At 40.2% G+C, this 21,115-nt stretch overlaps 1 protein-coding gene across 2 annotated transcripts in view; it reads left to right on the top strand.

The window, feature by feature from the left end:
• Positions 1–404: 404 nt before the first annotated feature.
• MYO5C (myosin VC) overlaps positions 405–21,115 on the top strand; it is a 166,060-nt gene continuing 145,349 nt past the window's right edge. Inside the window, exon 1 of one of the 2 annotated variants that reach the window (XM_075208009.1) lies at positions 405–524. In XM_075208009.1, the coding sequence (XP_075064110.1) occupies positions 498–524 (27 nt within the window). In that variant the 5' untranslated portion in view covers positions 405–497. Of the gene's footprint in view, positions 525–16,748; positions 16,810–21,115 lie in introns of those variants that run through there. The other variant, XM_075208007.1, reaches the window with a different exon arrangement.

Genomic DNA, 21,115 nt, shown 5'->3' with positions numbered 1-21,115 from the left:
CGATTAAAGGAGATTCTATTGCAGTGTTCAGGAGCTGAGGTAAAATGCACCTTACACGAATGAATATTAATTTCTAATACACTTGGTGCAATATTATTTATTGCCTACTTTATTTACCTATATTAAGGTTACTTTCATGGCTGGAATAAAATGACTTGCTTCCATTCCTAGAAACAAACTCCAGATACCAGGGCAATAGTGACATCTACAATGCAGAACATTCCCTCAGTACAAGGCTGCTGGATGTCCCTTTAAACAGGTGCACTGCTGGTGACTGTACAGTCATCCCAGCAGGGGCGCGACACACCTGCTCAGGTGTTGGGACAAGCCAGGCGCGGGCACGTCTCTCAACGGCAGGTAAGGGGGCGTGAACGCGCACCGAGCAGCCCCTGGGAACACTGATCTCTCGCTGCTCGGTCACACCTGCCGGCGACACGAAACCACACAGGACAAGTCTGCAGAACGGCTACACCGGATCTTCCAGCCCACCGGTCACCATGGCTTTGGCTGAGCTGTACACACAGGTAATGCCCCTCCCTGACACGCAGACAGCCTGTAACCCCCCCATAACTACTTTGCTGTTGGCTTCATCTTACAACTTGCCTCGTCTATCTTACTTGTATATCAACCAATGCATTGATCATGTTGCTTTCATATGCAGGCCAGCTCTCCAAAATTAGGGCTACAAAGTGCATGCTAAACTGAAAAAGTAACATTCTTGGAAGCAGACTGGCCTGTGATTGTTTGAAAGGTTGCGCTTGTGTGATGGAAGCTTATCCATCACGGAGAACTGCGATAAAACTTTTGGAATATTGAAGCGTCTGCTGGATTCTTAACAAACATAGAGGATGTTAATGTCTATTGTTTGGCAGGGATCATAATAACGTTACCTGGTTTTACAGCAGTTACTGGAGCACAAAGATTACCTGTTTGTACAGTGTGTCTGGCACTTGTGATTTAGTTAATGGTAATCACAACACCCCAGTTCACAAGGTTTGCGTTATTCTAGGTACAATCTTGTGATACATATTGCACTTTTTGTTGTTCAGCTTAACTACTTGAGCCCCTGATCAGGTTCAGTTCTATAACACCAAGGCAGTTTCTCACTAAATACTGTTATTATAATGTGTTCTTTTTTATCATAATGATATCAGGTGTCACTATAACTGCTTTTTTATTTTCCAGACAGCTGCTGATTTTATGGAATATATTCTGCATTTTTATTTCACAGCTATTTTATGGTTCTGTATATAGTATGGATATTCATTCATTGTTATATTAGATTAAAAACAAACAAACCACGATCAACTCTATATGTTTGCTCTAACAAACAGCACAAAAATCACAATAAATCTTCCAACTGTTGTTTTATTAATTGGCAGCTGCTTTGATCAGTCTTTTATTAGGACCAATAGCTTATGGCAAAACAGTTCCTTTAAGTGACCTGGGGAAAATCTGAGAGAACAAGACACTTCCTGGGCTTTAAAGATGTAGTAACAACAGAAAACCTTCGACCTCACCCCTCCTCTTGTACCAAATTTTGGTATTACGTGGCATACAGTATCATAAATCATTTCTTTCAAACCTTAAAGCAACTGCTATGTTCAGTAAAAAATAATAATGCCAACAAATGATGCAACTCTTTGGTGATAGTTAGAAACTGTTGCAATAATATTTAGGAATTGCTTTGGTGCCAATCACTCATTAGTTTGGAACTTGCAATCTACTTGAACAGACACATAAAAGAAGTATAGATTAACGTCACTTTTTCTAAAATGTTGCTCGTAATAAAACATTATCTATTTGAAAGGGCAATGGTCTTTTTAACTAAAGTTATACCACTGGCCATACACAGAAAGTTTTTTTGTCTGGCAATAGTCCAGAACTGCCTCCATGTGCATCTCCAACACAACCAGTCATCACAATCAAATCCAGCTGGGATGAACCATATTTTTGAGGTATGTCAGAAAATCCATTTGACCTGTAACTGTGATCTGTTTGTGTGTGGTTATTGTCAGGGGAGGGCTGGCAGACTTTAGCCCGGGGGGCAAGCACACAGCACTGGCCCATAAGTAGTGGCCCATCCTTAAAGGGTGATTTTTGGTACAATATATATTTATCTATATAAAAAGAGGCTATTTTAGTGTTGCTTAATCCATATATATATTTTTATGCCCAGGCCCATAGTTGGATTAAGGCTCTGGAGGGCCTGGGCAATTTAGACCCCCTATGATGCAGCATGGTTATCATTTTAGACAGATACACAGGCAATACTGTGTGCACTACTGTTAGGTGAAGCGGGACATACCTCCCAACTGAGCGAAAAACAGCGAAACAGTCACCCAAATTCAGGACTGTCCCACCAGATTCAGGACAGTTGGCAGACTGTCCTGCTCTCTCCTAACTGTCTTGTCATTTTCACCACCTGTGGCTGCTAGTGTCTTTAGCTCAGTTGCTGCTTGTCTGGATCCTGGAATGTTGGATGCCCTATTTGGAAAAAAAATGGGTACATGAAATTTAGAAAACTCCAACCAGCCTCAACATTAAAATAATAATATACACATTTGCTAAATAGATCTATTTCCCTCCAATCAGCCCCAACATTAAAATAATAGTATTCCAATGTAATATACAGTAAAAACCTATTTACTTCCAAACAGCCCCAGCAATAAATTGAATAGCATTTATGTTTAATAAATATAACCATTTCCCACGACCATCCCTGGCATTACATAATTCATATTCACATTTAATAAATAGCCCTCCTCCCCAAAATCAGCCCCATATTCAATTAATAGCCCTAAACCACCCCAGCAATAAATTAAAGGTCCCATCACCTCACCTTAAATTAATAGGCCCCACTATTAAATAGCCCCACCATCGACCCACAAATAAATAGCACCCATTAAATAATTAGCCCCACAATTAAATAGCCTACCTCCGACACTATATTAAGACCCCTTTCCCTCACACACTATATTAGCATACACCCCCCCTCCACACACACATTATGCTGCCATGCCCTCCCTCTCACACACACACACACACACACACACACATTATGCTGCCATGCCCCCCCACACACACATCATGCTGCCATGCCCCCCCACACATTATGCTGCCACGCCCCCCCATACACACATACATTATGCTGCTATGCCCCCCCCCACACACACACACATTATGATGACATGCCCCCCCACACACATACATTATGCTGATATGCCCCCCACACACACATACATTATGCTGTCATGTCCCCCCCTCACACACATACATTATGTTGCCAAGTCCCGTCCCCCCCCAAAACACATATTATGCTGCCATGCCCCCCCCCCACCCCCCACGCATACACACGGTGGAGGGGCCAGCCACCAAGAAGCAGAACGGCCCAAAACTGACTTAATCTGTCCGGCCCGGGGGGCATGTGCTCCCCTGCCCCCCGGCCCAGCCCGCCCCTGGATCATTGGTTGTCAGCAATATTGTGGCCCTATATTATCAGGTTGTTCTTCAATCCATATTGTCCACCCAAGTCTCTGGTCAAATTGGGCACACATCTGTTCATTTGGTGCACAAGCTGAAGGATCGTTACCTGTGTGGGCAGCTTTAAAAAGTGTTGGTCATAATTTGGCATTGTTTTCAGTGAGAGACTTAGTGGAGAATTAGGTATCAATATGTGACACACACAGAAATTCAGGTGTATTTTCCTTGATAAGACATGCTGCAAGCCCACACAGAAAAAGGTTAACTTGATAATTAAATGAGCAACAGGAGACATTCACCCTTTGTTTGTGAGATGTCACAAAGCTTTTTCATCATATATAAGGTGGATAAATAAGGTGGATATTTCTGAATGTTTGGGGTATTGGATTTTCAGTAGGAGGCATGCAACAAGTACAAAAGATGAATTCAACAGGTATAGGAAATCAGTTTAAATAAAACATTAAAACTAATTGGGGAGAGACCCCATGAATTAAAGAGCAGTTAAACATTGATTTTGGAAATCTGTATTAATTAGAGGGATTATTGGAATGGAAGTTATAGCTTAGACACAACTTTCCACATTTGCACCTGGAGCACATGGGAAAGGCTCTCGGATAAGTTGCGTTCCCATATCAGACAAGTAGCAACATCTGTTTCATCCATGTAGGTTGCAGGAGTGCACATACATATGTGCATAGCCAGGAAGAAGAGAGGAAAAGGAGAAGCACACTGTGTTGTGATTGGCCCTCATATATGACCACTATTATGTAACATGGTGTACAATAGTCCTTTTATCATTTCCACCCCTCAGATCAATAATTTGTGCCTCCACTCACCCATTCCCTTCCTCATTCATTCTCTTATACCTAGTCACATCATTTCTGCCTATATCCCCTCTCCCATACATACCTCATTCATTCTCTTACTCCTTAGTGAAGTCATTTCCACCTATATCCCCTCTCCCATACATACCTCATTCATTCTCTTACTCCTTAGTGGTCATTTCCACCTATATCCCTTCTCCCACACATACCTCATTAATTATCTTACACCTTAGTCATGTGATTTCCTTCTACATCCCCTAACCCTTTCCATACCTCATTCATTCTCTTACACCTTAGTCATGTGATTTCCTTCTACATCCCCTAACCCTTTCCATACCTCATTCATTCTCTTACACCTTAGTCATGTGATTTCCTTCTACATCCCCTAACCCTTTCCATACCTCATTCGTTCTCTTACACCTTAGTTATATAGGGGCTCAAGTAGAGTTGGGTGCAAATAGTATTTTCTGCGTGTAATATGCTTTTACTTTTGCGCACGCCCCCAAAGACTATTTATGTTTCGGCCATATGTAGACTGAGTCACATATTGCGATTATGGCCGTTTGCAGCCCCTTACAAATGAGGGGGTGTCTAATAGTGTGTTGTAGCAAATGCAATTTATGTAGACAGATTCAGACTCAGGAGACTTGACTCTTGGGATGCTCGATCACTTAGTGCAAGTTACGAGCTGATAGCGATGACTATTATCAACATACCTGTGTAAAATGTGTTGTTGTTTTTTTTAGCAATTTCATCCAACTATACATAAGCCCCATAATTTCTTCTTGTTTCCCCTCATTCATTCGTTCTTCTTAATCCTCGTTAATTATAACTCCCTTTTCCCTTACCCTTCCTATGCGCAGATGAATCATAATGAGATAATGTAAAATAGCCTTTAAAATGTTTACTTATCTTGTGTGTAGTGATGTCACTTCTAAAGATAGAACTTATATTTGTATAGTAGTGATGGCACTTATCATAAAGTTAGTTTCACTTGTCACTAGACTCATTTTGGAAAGTGCTTCATGATGGAATGCACAAGGGTGAGAGAAGGTAGAACACCCCTGAATATGAGGATCACCTCATATAAGTCAGTTGCTTTTCTTCAAATTGAAACTTGTATATTATTAGGAATAATGTAGTCTTTTAATGTAAGTAAAAAGGATATTAGAAATCACCCCTGAGAACCGTGACCTCAATCTTTGGCTTTTATATGATCATGGAACTCCTTGGGGTTGGCATAATATAAGGTGATTTTACTATTAGTGGCCTGTTTCTAGGTTCTAGTAGTGCAGTTGTTATTACTACCACTGATGTCTTATAACTGGACATTACTGTTACTTATGTTACGTTATTGAGCATTATTTATACTGTGTATTTTTTGGAGAGTATGACTACTACTTGTGTCCTGCAGTGTGTTTCCCTTTGCAGTATTCTCGGCATGTCAGGTCAGGATGCCCTTCACTTGTCTAAGCCCTGGGAAAATACACGTGTGTCAACAGCTTCTTTCATTTAGTGCTCCTGCATACAATTTTCCTAAGATACAGAAGCTAATTCTTTTGCACTAACAATTTTAAGTTGGTGTTTATTTTTCTGCAGTTTAGATCCCTGATACAGCTAGATTAACAGGATCAGTGGGAAAAGACACCTGTAACTCTTCCACTGCATTTTTTACCCCAACAACAAACTTTTAAGTCTAAGCAAACATAATGTCATAAGGGTTGTTTTAGTGTACATTAGAGGAAGCGAGTTTTCGGAAAAGAAAAACACCTTGAGGTTATATTTCCTAGTGAGTTCTGTTTATTTACACCTAAAATGTTTAAGTGGCAATTCTTTTCCCACAATTCAGACTCTACACCCTAATAAGCAGGGTAAGTGGAACTAGAGCACTATAACTGATTTACATGAGAGTTGAGACTCAAAAAGAAAGGTTTTTGTCAATTATATGGGCACCAAATTCATTTGAACCCCCGGACAGCTAGAGTTACCTTACCTCCTCCTCCTGTACCATCTGTCCAGTACCCCCTCTCCTCCAAACCCCAGAGTGTTCCACTGTCTGCCATCTGTTTAAGGACATTGTGAACAATGTGTGCAGTGTGCGGACAGAGGATAGGGTGAAATATGTAAGTATGATTCTGGTAGATATTACTGAACCTCGCACTTGGAGACAGGGACAGCTTGCTGCTGTTGGATGGGGTGCTAGACTCGAACAGCTCATCCCTGCACAGCGCACCCCCCTTTTCATTTGGCACCCATATAATAAACCAGTTTCATAAGGATTATTAGGTGAGAGCTATGGGTTCAGGATTTTCCAATTCACATGGTATTCCAGTTATTTGCTTTTACAATTGTGAGAGTCCTACATGAATTACCATTATTTAAATACACCTGGCTTATTCTACTTGTGTACTTGCATTACTCTAGAAAACCATCATGCTTAGAAAATCAACCTAAGAATCATAACTGGTCATTTTATATAAAAGCCACAATCATATAAATAACTGTGGTATATGTACTATATGGACAAACGTATTTGGTCACACCTGTTAATTATTGAATTGAAGTGTTTTAATCAGACCCGTTGCCAAAGGTGTATAAAATCAAGCACCTAGCCATGTAGTCTCCATTTGCAAACATTTGTTATACAAAATGAGTCGTTCTGAAGAGCTCAGTGACGTCAAGCGTGGTACTGTGATAGGATGCCACCTTTGCAATAAGATGGTTTCAGAAATTTCATCCCTGCTGGATATTCCTGTAAGTAATATAATTAGAAATTGGAAGTGTTTAGGAAGTGTTCGGGAGTGAATTAGCTTGCAGTACCAAAAGGTAATGCCTCCCTTCCCTGTACCTTCAGTGAGTCCAGAAAGGATAGGGTCTGGTGGTAGGGAAAGGGATCCTTGGGCTTTGATGGTTCCTGTGATCCGATGTTGGATTTGAAAATACCTATAAAAATCATTAATGAATATATTAAATTCTAATTGTATTTCAGCTAGAGATGGTCACTGACCCCCGTGTTTTGGTTTTGGATTTAGTTTTGGATCTGGATTACCGTCGTGTTTTGGTTTTGCAAAAACGCCCTTGCGTGTTTTGGTCTTGGTTTTGGTTTTGTTTGGTTTTGTTTTGCAATTTGTTAAAAAAAATTATTTTGTAGCTACATTATTATTAACCTCAGTAACACTAATTTCCAGTAATTTTTTATTCAATTTTGACCACCTCCTATGTCACAATATGATTTTCATACACTTGAAAAGAAAAATTGCTGCAGTTCTTGCCAGTGATAACAAAAAGGCCATTGTCATGCCTGGGCATAAGACCAAAAATCCACCTCTTAAATGTGGAATTATTTTTACACAAATCTTGGCAAGAGTTGTCTATCGATTTGTAGCTTTTTTAAAGCCACACTCAGTAGAGGTAGGGACCTTAACCATCTGGGATCCTCATCCATGTTTCGTAATTTTTCAGCGAGTTCTTGGAAAACTGTTGGGAAAATCAGAAACTTAGGTTAAAAAAAATAACAACAAGCATTCCAGCATAATCTACCTCCCTTCTCTCATCTACATCCCAGCACCTGCAATCTTCCCCCCAACACCTTCATAATCAATATCCCCTGAACCAACAATTGGCAGTTAAACAACCCTCTGCAAGAGGAAGCAAGAATGAATCCTGTCACCCAGTCGCAAAGCGGTTCACTGACACCATGGGTACTATGCTAGTGTTAGATCTGCGTCCAATGTCCATTATTAATACAGTTGGTTTAAGACATTTATTTGAGGTGTTATGTCCCTGTTAGCAAATGTCATCACTATACCATTTTACTAGAAAAGCTAATTCTCTCCTGTACCGGAAAGTTCTTAAAAATGTCATTATTGGGTGACAAAATGGTATTCTACCCACTGTACACTTAACCACAGATATATGTACAAGCGTAACTGGGCAAACAAAAGATTATATGACTGTGAAAGCCCACAGGGTTGGTCATTCGCCTTCCCCAGCATGGACAGCAGCAGCATGTACCCAGGTACATCACATTTTTGAGAAGTAGGCTACTCTGTGTATCAGCAGCTTCACTAAGAGGCATACAGCTGACAAACTGTTCCAAAAACTAAGGGATGTCATTGAAAGATGGCTAATCCTGCTTGGAGTCTCCTGAGGATATGTCATTTCTGATTACGACCCCAATATTGGTCCAGCATTACAGCGGGTTGAATTCCATCACATTTCCTGTTTTGCACACACTATCAACTTTGTGTTACAGAACTTTTAAAAAATGACATGCAGGAGATGCTGTTTGTGTCCATAAACATTTAGGGTCAATTTCAGCACGTAGGAGAATGCAGCAGCTGCAACAAGACTAGCATTTGAGGGGAATATACTTTAGTCCAGCGAAGTAGTTACCTGTGAAGAAAGTGCAGACACGGTTAGCTTGAGTCAAGTGATTGCCTTAATAATAGATTTAGAAAAGGTGCTACATAAAATTATAGTGTGCAATAAAACAAAGTAAATGTGCTAACTATATTTTAATTGTAGATGAAATACTTAATTTTCTTTGCAAGGATCCCAGACTTATCAACATCTTGTTGGGACGTCTTCTCCTTCAGTTTCTCTGGCAACTGCTTGTTGTAAAAGAAATTGCTTTCCCAAGACACCCAGTGGTGATGCAGATGAGTCCGCTCAACATTTTGATATTTACTGTGCTGTAAAAGAATTGCCCAAAAATCGTGACAGCTCTGCCCTAAAATCAACTAGTCATTCCCTTTGGAAGGCCATTATCAGCAATTACATCATACTACACAGACTTCTATGATATTGGAATGAATTAGTATTGTTGGAGGAAGATTATCACTAAACCCTGCCGGCTCTCCAGTTTCGCAGTGAGCTATGGTACAATAAAATGTAACTGCAGATTTAGACCAAGACTGTCAGCCCTATTATTTCTATTTCAGCAATTACAATTAGCAATGGAGCAATGGAGCTCTTCTCTTTGGGTGTTACCTATATAACGCAGCACAATTTGCCTGCAAATTCTACAGACAAGCCTGCTTGTCTTCCTCTCCATCAATGACTCTTAGCAATTGAGCACTCGTCTTTGGGTGTATATTACACCCAAACATTATTAGGGAAAATTATTAAAAATACAGTTTAATCCCTGATAGGCCCTCCACCATCCTTTGCATGACAGATATGACTTTTGACAGCCAGAAATATTAATGCACAATTAGGGAGGACACCCCAAAAGCACTGAGGAATGCTAAAAATTAGTTGGTAGATACTGCTGACAGATATGACTTTTGACAGCCAGAAATATTAATGCACAATTAGGGAGGACACCCCAAAAGCACTGAGGAGTGCTAAAAATTAGTTGGTAGATACTGCTGACAGATATGACTTTTGACAGCCAGAAATATTAATGCACAATTAGGGAGGACACCCCAAAAGCACTGAGGAGTGCTAAAAATTAGTTGGTAGATACTGCTGACAGATATGACTTTTGACAGCCAGAAATATTAATGCACAATTAGGGAGGACACCCCAAAAGCACTGAGAAGTGCTAAAAATTAGTTGGTAGATACTGCTGACAGATATGACTTTTGACAGCCAGAAATATTAATGCACAATTAGGGAGGACACCCCAAAAGCACTGAGGAGTGCTAAAAATTATTTGGTAGATACTGCTGACAGATATGACTTTTGACAGCCAGAAATATTAATGCACAATTAGGGAGGACACCCCAAAAGCACTGAGGAGTGCTAAAAATTAGTTTGTAGATACTGCTGACAGATATGACTTTTGACAGCCAGAAATATTTATGCACAATTATGGGGGACACCCCAAAAGCGCTGGGGAGTGCCAAATATTAACAAAAAATAATAAACCTCTATCCTCCTCTCTTCTCTAGCGATTTTGGTTAGAGCAATTGCAAGAACAATATTGTATTCTCTGTCCCTGCTCTAATCAGCCTGTGACTACACCCTGCTCTCTCCCTCTGTCAAATGGCGATGGATTGCTGTGGAGGCGTGTATTTATAAAGTTGAAGTATCGCGAGAACCGAGCCCCGAGATCCGACGACGTCACAATGACATTCGGCCTCGATTTGGATTCGGAACGGACGGGAGAGTACCGAGCTGCTCAGCTCGGTACTCGGATACCCAAAGTTCGGGTGGGTTCGGTTCTCGGAGAACCGGACCAGCCCATCTCTAATTTCAGCTAACATCAGGAGGGAGCCCGTGGAGAATACATTAGTTAATGAAACCACACGCTTTCAGTACCACAAATAAAGGTTTAGGTTGGGAATGAGTTTCGCTAGGGTCATAACTGATAGGTCACAGGTCAGCAAAACTCTCTCTGTTTCAGGCTAGCATCCCGTACCAGACTTTTGCAGAGTCTCTACTTGAAGTTCAGATATTGTGACAGAGAGGTCTAAGATACTTAAGGATCCAGATAAGATCTGATGAGGTGAATTCCGGATGCAGAGTCCTCATAGTTAATCAAGTATGCAGGCTTCCTGGTATTTAACAAAGTTAGGGAGGCCCACAACTCCTTGTTTTTATTAAGGATCCTCTGCTGGTAAGCACTTCTCAGGGGTTTCCCTTTCCAAATATAGATGATCAATATGAAGAAAGCTTGCCATAGTATTTCTTAGTAAGTAAATAAGGAATAGTATGGAATAAGTACATTAGTTTTGGAAGTAACATCATTTTAAATACTGCTAGGTGGCCAAGCCAGAAGAACTCGAATTTTAGCTAAGCTTTCTTTAAATTGGACTGGTAGGCCAATAAGGGGAGAAAATTTGGGTCAAATACAGGCTGGGACATAAATATCTCCCACATTTTTAAAGGGTATAAAAAATGAACAAAACTATTTAGAAAAACATTGTATTTATTTTTGAAAAAAAACCCAGTTTTGCTTTAATCAGACAAATGACATCCAATGTTGGCAATACATTGCTGAAGACATTCCCGGAATTTCTCCATCACTCTCCGGGTCATATCAGGTGGAATGGCTTCGATTTCCTGTCTGATCCTTTCCTTCAAATCCTCAAGAGATAAAGGACGATGTTTGAAAACCTTTTCCTTCAGGTATCCCCAAAGGAAAAAGTCACATGTTTACAGCTCCACTGATATGGAAGTGAGCCTCATCGCACTCAGAAGAACAGCTGCAGCAGGAATCTGTTTAAGAATTTTTTCACATAGGACTCTGCACTTGGCATAATCTCCCTCACTTAATTTTCGAACCAACATCATTTTGTAAGGATATAATTTTAAATCGGCATGTGAAATTCTCTTCAAACTCCGACTTGATATCCCCAGTGCCATGGCATGCTTATGAGCGGAAGGCCTTGGTGATTGCTGAATGGATGCTCTCACTGCTTCCACATTTTCTGGCGTTGTAACGGTCCTAGATGTGCCAGGTGATTTTCTTTTCGGTGTGGATCCAGTTGCCTAAAGACTAGAAATCCATAGCAAAAGTGTTTAGATCTGGTACAGATGCATTTTGACCTAGCGCAAAGCATGTACGGAACGCTCTCTGCGTCTTTATCACAGAACGGTTGTTCTCATAATACGCTTGAACAACAAAGCCCCGATGTTCACCGGTCCAACTCATGATGGGTACTAAAAATGGCAGAGCCTAACCTACTGAATTAAATCTACCAGACCTCTTTACCCCCACTACAGCTCACACATTGCCCCCTCGAAATATGGGAGATCTTTATGCCCCACCCTGTATATCCCCCTGGTTAGCTGGGATCTGAATTTCAATGTATATAATGGAGTCCCTTTTTCATGAATATTTAAATGTAGTTAGTATTTTAGTTAAATTATCTTCAGTCATATTAAATGTTAGAGCTTCACATTTAGTGGCATTGGGCTTGTATAGGGAGGCTTCACTATACTGGTCCAAAATGCGATGTAGAGCCACCAACAAGGTTTTTGGGCTGGTAACAATCAAAAGAACATCATCTGCAAGCAAACAAAACTTATGTGATGTATCTTTCCATGTAACACCTGGGAAGCATGGAGGGGAATTTTTTTTTTTCAGTTAAGGGCAAGTGCAAAAATTAACGGAGATAGAGTGCCTGGAGAGAATGCCGTATTATTCCAAAGGGGCATCATTCTGTTGCGGTTGTCTATAAGCTTGTAAGCATGCAATAATTCCAAATGAAGTGCGATAAACACTAGGTAGGCGGTATAAGAGCCATCTGATGGCTGTCCTAAGGGTACATCCAAAATAGGTTATGTGGAGACAGCATATTCAGATTGTCAGTCTTATTGTCTACTCATAGACTATTTTGAGCATTGGCATATCTTAATACTATCTGAGTCCGGTGGGCCTCCAGGTAATAGTTTTGCAGACAATGCTTCCATCCCTGGAGTGCCTAGAAAGCACTCTCTGGAGAGTACTGGGCCTTCTGCCTGGCCAGATGAATCCTGTATTCTTCTCTGTAGGTCTCTGAGGTTTGGAATAGGTAGAGGACGAATGCATTTTTGTATAAGTTGGGAAGTAACTAATGTGTCATCTCTTAGTTGTATTAGTGTTTTGTCTCTAATAGAGAGTGTGAGAAAGTTTTTTGGGGGCTTTTAGTTATTATTAAACAGACCAGATGGTTTTGTTTTGATTAAAAGAGGACCTCCACCCTGACTTTAAATTATTGCATAAACCACTAACCCCCAACTATCAAAACAGCTTGGTTCTGGGACCCCCATTGTTCCACATATAGTCATACTACTGGTGCCTCTCTGTAACAGTTAATTCTTCTATCACAGAATTTTTAATGGCTGTTTCTGTTGAGTTTTGGGAGCCAACCAATTGATGCAACACAATTGGCTTTTTTAGAATTGCTAGTGGGGTTACTCTCTGAAGTATCCTCCTAGACCAGTGATGGCTAACCTGTGACACTCCAGGTGTTGTGAAACTACAAGCCCCAGCATGCTTTGGCAGCTATCAGCTAGTTATCTATTGGCAAAGCATGCTGGGGCTTGTAGTTTCACAACACCTGGAGTGTCACAGGTTAGCCATCACTGTCCTAGATGGTAGAGCATTAATCTATAATTACGGTAAGGATTTAGTTTTTCTTTAAAGCTGTTCATAATAAAATCTGATATTGTCACTGCTTCACTTTGCCACTTGTTGTGTATCTGATAATCTTTTCAAACACGCTAAAATTAAGATTGCATTATATATTTCCTTATTATGGACTTTTTGGCAAGATTTGCTGCTTATGACAAATTAAAGAGACACAATTGATAGATACCCTAACACTATCGTAGAGTATTGGGCATGTATTGTCACCATTTATCCTTAAGTTCCATGTAGGAAGATCTAACTTTTTGGTGGGCAAGACTACATTATTTTCAATTGCACTGACATTCCTTGGGTCAAGTAAAATTCCACTTCTAGTCCTGCCTATGGCATCAGAGATTAGGGCAATGGACTTTTTGCAAGGTAGGAATGGATGTTCAGCTGATGCAACCATACATCTGTGAATAAATGTCCAGACTGCAGTTCCTAGTTCAGCCAGGACTTGATCAGACATTACCGTATTAACTAAATTCTGGAAGATCAATAGGAGATTTGTTCTGTGTAGCAGGTTTTATTGCATTTGTAATCATGTTTTCCATGAGTGCATCCTGGAAGGCAGACAGAATAGTGACATCTCCAAACTCTTAGCTGCAGAATGATGAAATGAGTGAATGAATATTTTCCCATCATCAGACACCCTGGTTTTGTCATTTTTTCCAAGAGGCCAATTACTACAATTAAGTGTCTGAAATGATCAGATGGCCATGTCTCTATGAACACTTGAGGCAACATACAACTGCCAGAGGATAAAGTAGGAGGGAACAGGGATATCCTTCACTTTGGTTACTGTGCCTGGTCACTTCTTCATTTCTATTCCACACTGCTGTCACAGACTTACCTGCTCCACACTCCTGTACCTCTGTGTACAGCTCAGCACTTCCTGGTTTGGGCGGTCACATGATCGAGACTGGGAGGCGACATATACAATCTGCAGAGTATATAAAGCTCACCTGGACACTGCAGCTGTGTCAGAGCAACAGGTTACAACCTGTGGTCTGGCTCTCCCTGTGTTCCTTCTTGGTGCATTCTGATGACTCCCTTTGTATGACCTTCTGGCTTGTTAGACCACTGCTTCTGGATATCTGCTGCTGTCTGTGCTCCTGTGTATCCGACCTGGCTATCCATACTGACCACGCTGCTGTCTGTGTTCCTGTGTATCCGACCCAGCTATCCATACTGACAATGCTGCTGTCTGTACTCCTGTGTATCTGACCCGGCTATCCATACTGACCACGCTGCTGTCTGCAATACTGTGTGTCCGACCCGGCTATCCATACTGACTACTCTGCTGTCTCTGCTCCATTGTATCTGACCCGGAATCCTTGTGATTACGATTTCAGACTCTCCTGTGTGCAGTGTTTATTCAGTGTATCTGACCCGTTGTTTCACTGATTACGGATTAGGAGTCTTCTGTGTGTGCTGTATCGCTTCAGCTAACTAATCCTGCTTGCCCCACTATACTACACTACCACTCCAGAGTCTGCTTTTCCTGGTCCAGTCTTTGGTCTTCCTCCAACCATCTATCACCTATCGCATCAGTGGGCCAACCTAAGGGCTGCAGCTTGTGGGCCTCTGGCAGCACAATCCATCTCGCCTTACGTCGATTCTTAGTGTAGACCGTGGGGGTTTGTTGATCTCCGCGCCTTGGGAAGGCCAGCGCTAAGACTGACTGATAGAAATCTCCTGTGAGATGCAATAACTGCTTGGTATATGCAGTCAGACAAGAATTTCATCAAGTAATAACTTGAACTATACACATACAGGAAAAATTGAGAACTGAGAGGGAGTGGACCTTCTCATATGGAGCTTGCCTACTATTTACAGTATCAAAGATTATTCTAAAATAGGCACTGTTAGAATAGAGGTAGTTGAAAAAATGGAAACACTATAAGAAATTTGCTTAGTAGGGCATTAGAACATGTGCAGCCTGTATGCACAATGGCATTGAGTCTACAAATGTTTGGAATGGCGCAGGAGTGAAACACCATTCTTTCATAAGAAAATCACTCTGATGCTTGGTTGATGTTGGTGAAAACAAATTGTCTCAGTTGTCTTTCCTGAAAATCTCATAAGTACTTTATTTGGTTCAGATGTGAAGACTGAGAACGCCATGACACATGGAAAATATCAGTGTCATGCTGATCATACCATTGGTGAACACACATGCTCTGTGGATGGGGGCAATGTCATCCTGGAAGATACCCTTCACGTCAGCAAAGAACTGCTGCAAAATGGTTAAAGTAGTGATTAGCTTTGATCTTGCCTAAGGGAATCGCTGTACCCAAACCATGCCAGGAAAATGTTCCCCACAACATTATGGAACCACTGGAACCCTCCACTGGAAACAAACACTCTGGACTGTAAAGTTCTTTAGGCGGGCAACACATTCTGAGTGCTGATCCTTTCATATTAATTGACACACAATTTTTGGTGGTTAGTGTGTAGTAGACCTTCAATCTCATTTGCCTAATTTATAGCTTGAGCCTTCAGTTGCATCCAGCTAACAGCTGATTTGTTCATAGTATCAAACAGGAAACTCTTTGTATATCACACTGTGTAACTCTATGAGAAAATCAGAGTGTTGTACCTCTCATAGTGTAATATAGCACTGACAACTTACAGAGAAATGTGCCACATTTACAAGTTTTCCTTCTAGTATATTTGGTCTTCCGGCATCTCCTACAGCTTTGATACTTATGATGTCATAAAATAAATAAATACTTTTTCCAGCACCCTCCTGCTTTTTCACAAATTGATTGTTTTATTGATTTGTGACATTAAAAGTGTTCTTATCAGTGTTTTATTCTTACACGCCGACTCTCTCAGAATGTCCGGATGGTTCCTGGATTTCTGGTTGTCCTCCCAGACGCTCAAGGAGGTTTGCAATTTTCCAGGATGGCAGGAGAAGTAGGAGGTGATCAGAGCATGGTCAAGATGAAACAGATTGCAGAGAAACCTTTTGGATAGGTCACAAAACTTTACAATTACACCACTTTACCTGAAGTGGTATAAAATAAGAACAGCCAACAGCTCGGTAAATGTGCCTATGCATGTTTAAATATTTTCTCTGGATTATTGTGCATTCTATAATGTCAAATGGGGTTGAAAATCATCAATGTCTTCAGTTAGACTGCTTCAAACATGTCCTTCCTGTAGCCTCTTAACTAACCAGGAAAATAAAGGGCCTAATCTGACTAATCAGTGATATACAGGAAGGTACGCTGAAGCCATAAAATAACTGAAGGGCTTATAATATTTAGTTTGCTAATACGGCAATCAGACCCAACAGGTGTTCACACGCCTGCTTGGTATAAAGTGTTTTCCAGCATATGCCAAGCTCAAACCAGTACATGTTCCCGAGAGGCAGGTGCTGAGTTAGAACACTTCATGCTACATACAGACCGTCTGCAAGAGAACCTTAAGGTAACATATTCTTATAGTGAAACCGGACAAATGTAGATCACCTCCAGTTAATGATGTCAGCATAGTATGTCTTTGGGCTTCTTAAAAAATATATATTTAATGTAGAATATACTTGCTCTATTTAGTGTAGCTTAAAAACATTTAATGTAAGTGAAAGAGTAACTGTCAGTAATGTTATTTCCAAGAAATCCATGGAAGTGTGTTATATTATATTGCCGTTTGACTTGAAATGATGTGTTTATAATTCACGTGGGGAACTTCCTGTAATATCACAAGGTGTTTCACGTTGCATCAGCATAAACTGGAAATTCCTAACAATAAAACCTCTTAAACTAGTTCTACAAAATGCCACTTGTGACAGCAGCAGAGTGCTTGAGTTCTTTCTTGATGTTTATCATTTATAATGAGAAAATTACCCTTTTTCCTTACTGGCAACATTCCTACCTATCAGTAATATGAGAGAGGTTCAAGCGATTTGTGTTTTTGTGGCTGTTCTGTTGTGTAGTATCATATTTGTAATACTCTGCTTCGTTATGTAAAGTACATAAAGACTCTCAAGACTGTTTCATTTGTTGACTTCTTGTTTATTATGTCTAACCTATTATGGTGAAGTTCAGTGAATATTGTATGGGGAAAATGTTAGCTCTTCTTATTAGCTCCATCTTGGTAGAAGGTGAAAAGACCACCCTGAAGGTATTGTTAGCAGTCTACTCAGGCCTACCTAGGCTGATGTCTGTAGCAATGAAACAAAGCTTTATTATTTGAATAAAACATTTTTTCATTGTGCAATAGAATTTTTATTCTTAAATATATTTTATACATTTTTTGACTATTTTATTAGATTTTATATTTTTTATTAGTTTGGGCTTTCAATTCCACTGTACATGCGCCAGATTGTTCGCACATGTCCCCGTAGTGACATAGTGGTGAGTTACGCTTTACTGATCCCGGCCTGTATCGCTGAGGCTGCTGAGTGTTGCTCAGCTGTCACTTAAGATTTTAATAGTAAATCCTGGCGATCAGTAGTTTTCTATTGCTGCAATAAGAGGCAATAGAACACCAGCCCTATCATCATGTATTAGTAAATAAGCCATTGGGACAGCATCCGCTCTCTTTCCTTTACCTGCCTTCAGAAAAAGTGGGTAAGGGGATTGTTGGGTTAAATTGTAAAAATATTATGAAAAAGTGGTATTTTTCTTTAACCTGTTTAAAAATAAGTGCTTGGTGTATTTAACTTTATTTTGATGATTTAGAAAACTGTCTGTAATGTCAGTTTACTTTATTTTGAAAAAGCTTTTTAATCTTTAGTTTTTAGTTTGTGATTTCTTTTTTTAAAGAAAATATTTTAAAGGAAAATTATTTTGGGAGTAATCATCATCATCATCATATAGCGCCACTAATTCCGCAGCGTTGTACAGAGAACTCACTCACATCAGTCCCTGCCCCATTGGAGCTTACAGTCTAAATTCCCTAACACACACACACACACACACACACACACACACACACATACACACATACAGACAGAGAGGGGGACAGACGAGGGTCAGTTTTGATAGCAGCCAATTAACCTACCAGTATGTTGTGGGAGGAAACCGGTGCACCCGGAGGAAACCCACACAAACACAGTGTAATGGCCCACTTTAGCAAAATTTACTTGACTTTAAGGAGTTTGTGTGTCTGGAGATAAAATTGGTCTTTTTTTCATACACTATGGGGATTCATTTGATACCATTTTTACACATTAATTTGGTCCAATTTTGCATCAGTCTACCTTTATAGAAAACTTCCAACGTTTCCTTGGTTATTTTTCGTTGCTTTTGTATATTTCTTAGGTACAATTTAGTATATTTGAACGCAACATGACAGGATAAAGTCCCACCATCCCACAAGTGGACTGCTTTGTCCTACAGATCAGAAAGTTGGGTGGTATGTCCCGCTCACTGCGCTGTGCACAGACAAGCAGCGCTGAATGGGTGCCGCGTGCACCTACTGCTGGTATGCTGCAATCAGTGGGTATTTGGAGGGGGGCAGAAGGTGGCCTAGCTCTTCAGAAACGCTAGGCATGCCCCCAAGGGTTTGGCCAAGTCCCCAATGTGTCATGGTCACACCCTCTTCTACCATCTGACACAATTCAGGGACCAGCAAGTTTGGGACAGAGGGATAAAGTAATATTGCTTGAAAAGCTTTTAGTGGTGCAGGTCAGATATTCGATGTTGCTCTGCAACACCTGGACAGCACTGTGACATACAATTTACTCAGTCAATAGAAAACCACCCCATATTCCCTTTATGGGTGTAAAATGCTATGAAAAATTAATAGGAAAATTATCATCACTAATTTTGTCATGTGTTGGAGTCTGTATTTTAATAAGAGAACACTTTCAAGGTAAAATTTCGATTTGCATAAAAATTGCAGCTCTGGAAACTTTGGGTATCTTAGCACTGGGTGACAGAAAGGTGAAGTGCAGTGTTGGGTGTTAATACGGATGGCAAGGCATCAACCACCTAATGGTTTGGTGGAATAGGCGTAGGAGTTTTCTTACATCTCAGAAGAAGAGTGATGCAGGAAAAGTTTGTTTACCCATCATACCTCAATGAGCAATTTGTCTTTCATTTCGGTATGATCTGCTTGTTAACAAACATGCTGGAAAACCTGAAGACAGCAATCTTAATGAATGTGCATTGACGAGTCTCAGCCCCATGTGAGTTTGTTTTTCGACTTATTACAGATGACTAAATATGTCTGTAGGTCAAGGTACCAACAGGGTTATATTTGCTCTGCATGCTTTGTTACAAATGGCACAGGGTGTTTTATTGGTGAAAGTTCATTGTTACGTAACTCATGCTCATTTAATGTTTTAGCTCATTTATTTATTGTTGAAATATTTTATGACCTATACCACATACAAATTCAAGCACATGTATTATTACTATTTATTTATTTATTTATTTATAGAGCGCCACAGATTCCGTAGCGCCGGACAGTCGTACAAATACAGATAAGACATGGCTAATACAGTAAGCAAAATCGCAACTGCATAAAAATCATTACACCTAAATAGTATAAATGTGAGTAAAAACCTGTAGGGACTCACAAAGGATAGGAAAAGACATGACAAGGATATATGATGAAGAAAAACATGGGACAGACATGAGACTATATGTAGAGAGGACCGTGCCCATGAGAAGCCTACATTCTAGAGGGAGGGGCAGTGAGAGACAGCAGGAGCAACTGGGATAATATAGAGATAAAATAGAGATAGTGGGCAAAGTAAGAGGGGTTGGTGGACAGTATGGTCAAGAGGGGGTTGGATAGGCAAGCATGAAGAGGTGAGTTTTGATGGAGTGTTTGAAGGATTGTAGTTTGAGGGAAAGTAGTGTGTTTTATTTGAAGAAGCAGGTTCATAGGAAGTCTAGTATATTTTCTTCATCTTCCATGCCAGGTCTATCTATGGGCGAACTATACTGCTTTTCCATTGTTTAACCCTCTATAGGCAATACAGGACATTACTGCCATCAAAAATCCAAGAAAACAACAGGCTAGAGGAGGGGGTGACTGCCATGGAAATCGCGCAAGTAACTTGGAGTTTCGCCGATATGCATGTCTAGCACCACCAGGTGGATCCTGGCCCATCATAGAGCACATCTTACTAACAGAGTGGACTTTAGTGGAAGTATTTATGCACAAATGACCGGTAGAATGGACTGTGCTCTGTGATGTGCTGGTTTTCAGGTGGTAAGTAGCACCCCCACCACAATATTTTTTTGGTATTGAGTGCACACACATCTTCTTCCACATGTCAACTGTCTGTACTAATGTCCGTATCAGTTTATACCCATATCGGGTTACTCTTTAAACATTTTGTTCAACAGCAATTGTTGCATTGTATGCACACACAAGATCCTTGATTTTTGACATATGTATTTAGTTGAAGGATGATTTCCTTCATTCACGATCACAAGATTACTCAGCTATTGTGGGACCACTACACTTATTAACAAGGTTCCTTTTTTGGACTGTGTAGTATGCATTTTAGTAAATGTATCCTTAAGCTTTTATAGCGTAATCCTATATATACAATTGATGCTGATTATTGTGTTTTTATAATTATTTTTAATGTATCTAAGATGTTATATGTTATATAAATAAATTAAAAGTTTTTTTTTAGATAAAGTTGCTTGGGAATGTGAGTCTGAATATGCATTGCTCTTCCTTTCTTTTTGTCTTTGCTGGTTAATTTATATTAGAGGGTTAGGTACCCCCACTACAAGGATCTAGCATATGCAGGTCCTTTTAGTGTTCA

The sequence above is a fragment of the Mixophyes fleayi genome, chromosome 4 (assembly GCF_038048845.1).
Source record: "Mixophyes fleayi isolate aMixFle1 chromosome 4, aMixFle1.hap1, whole genome shotgun sequence".
Lineage (NCBI taxonomy): Eukaryota > Metazoa > Chordata > Amphibia > Anura > Limnodynastidae > Mixophyes > Mixophyes fleayi.
Note: the sequence above shows the minus strand (reverse complement) of the source record. Positions and strands in the feature narration are given on the sequence as shown.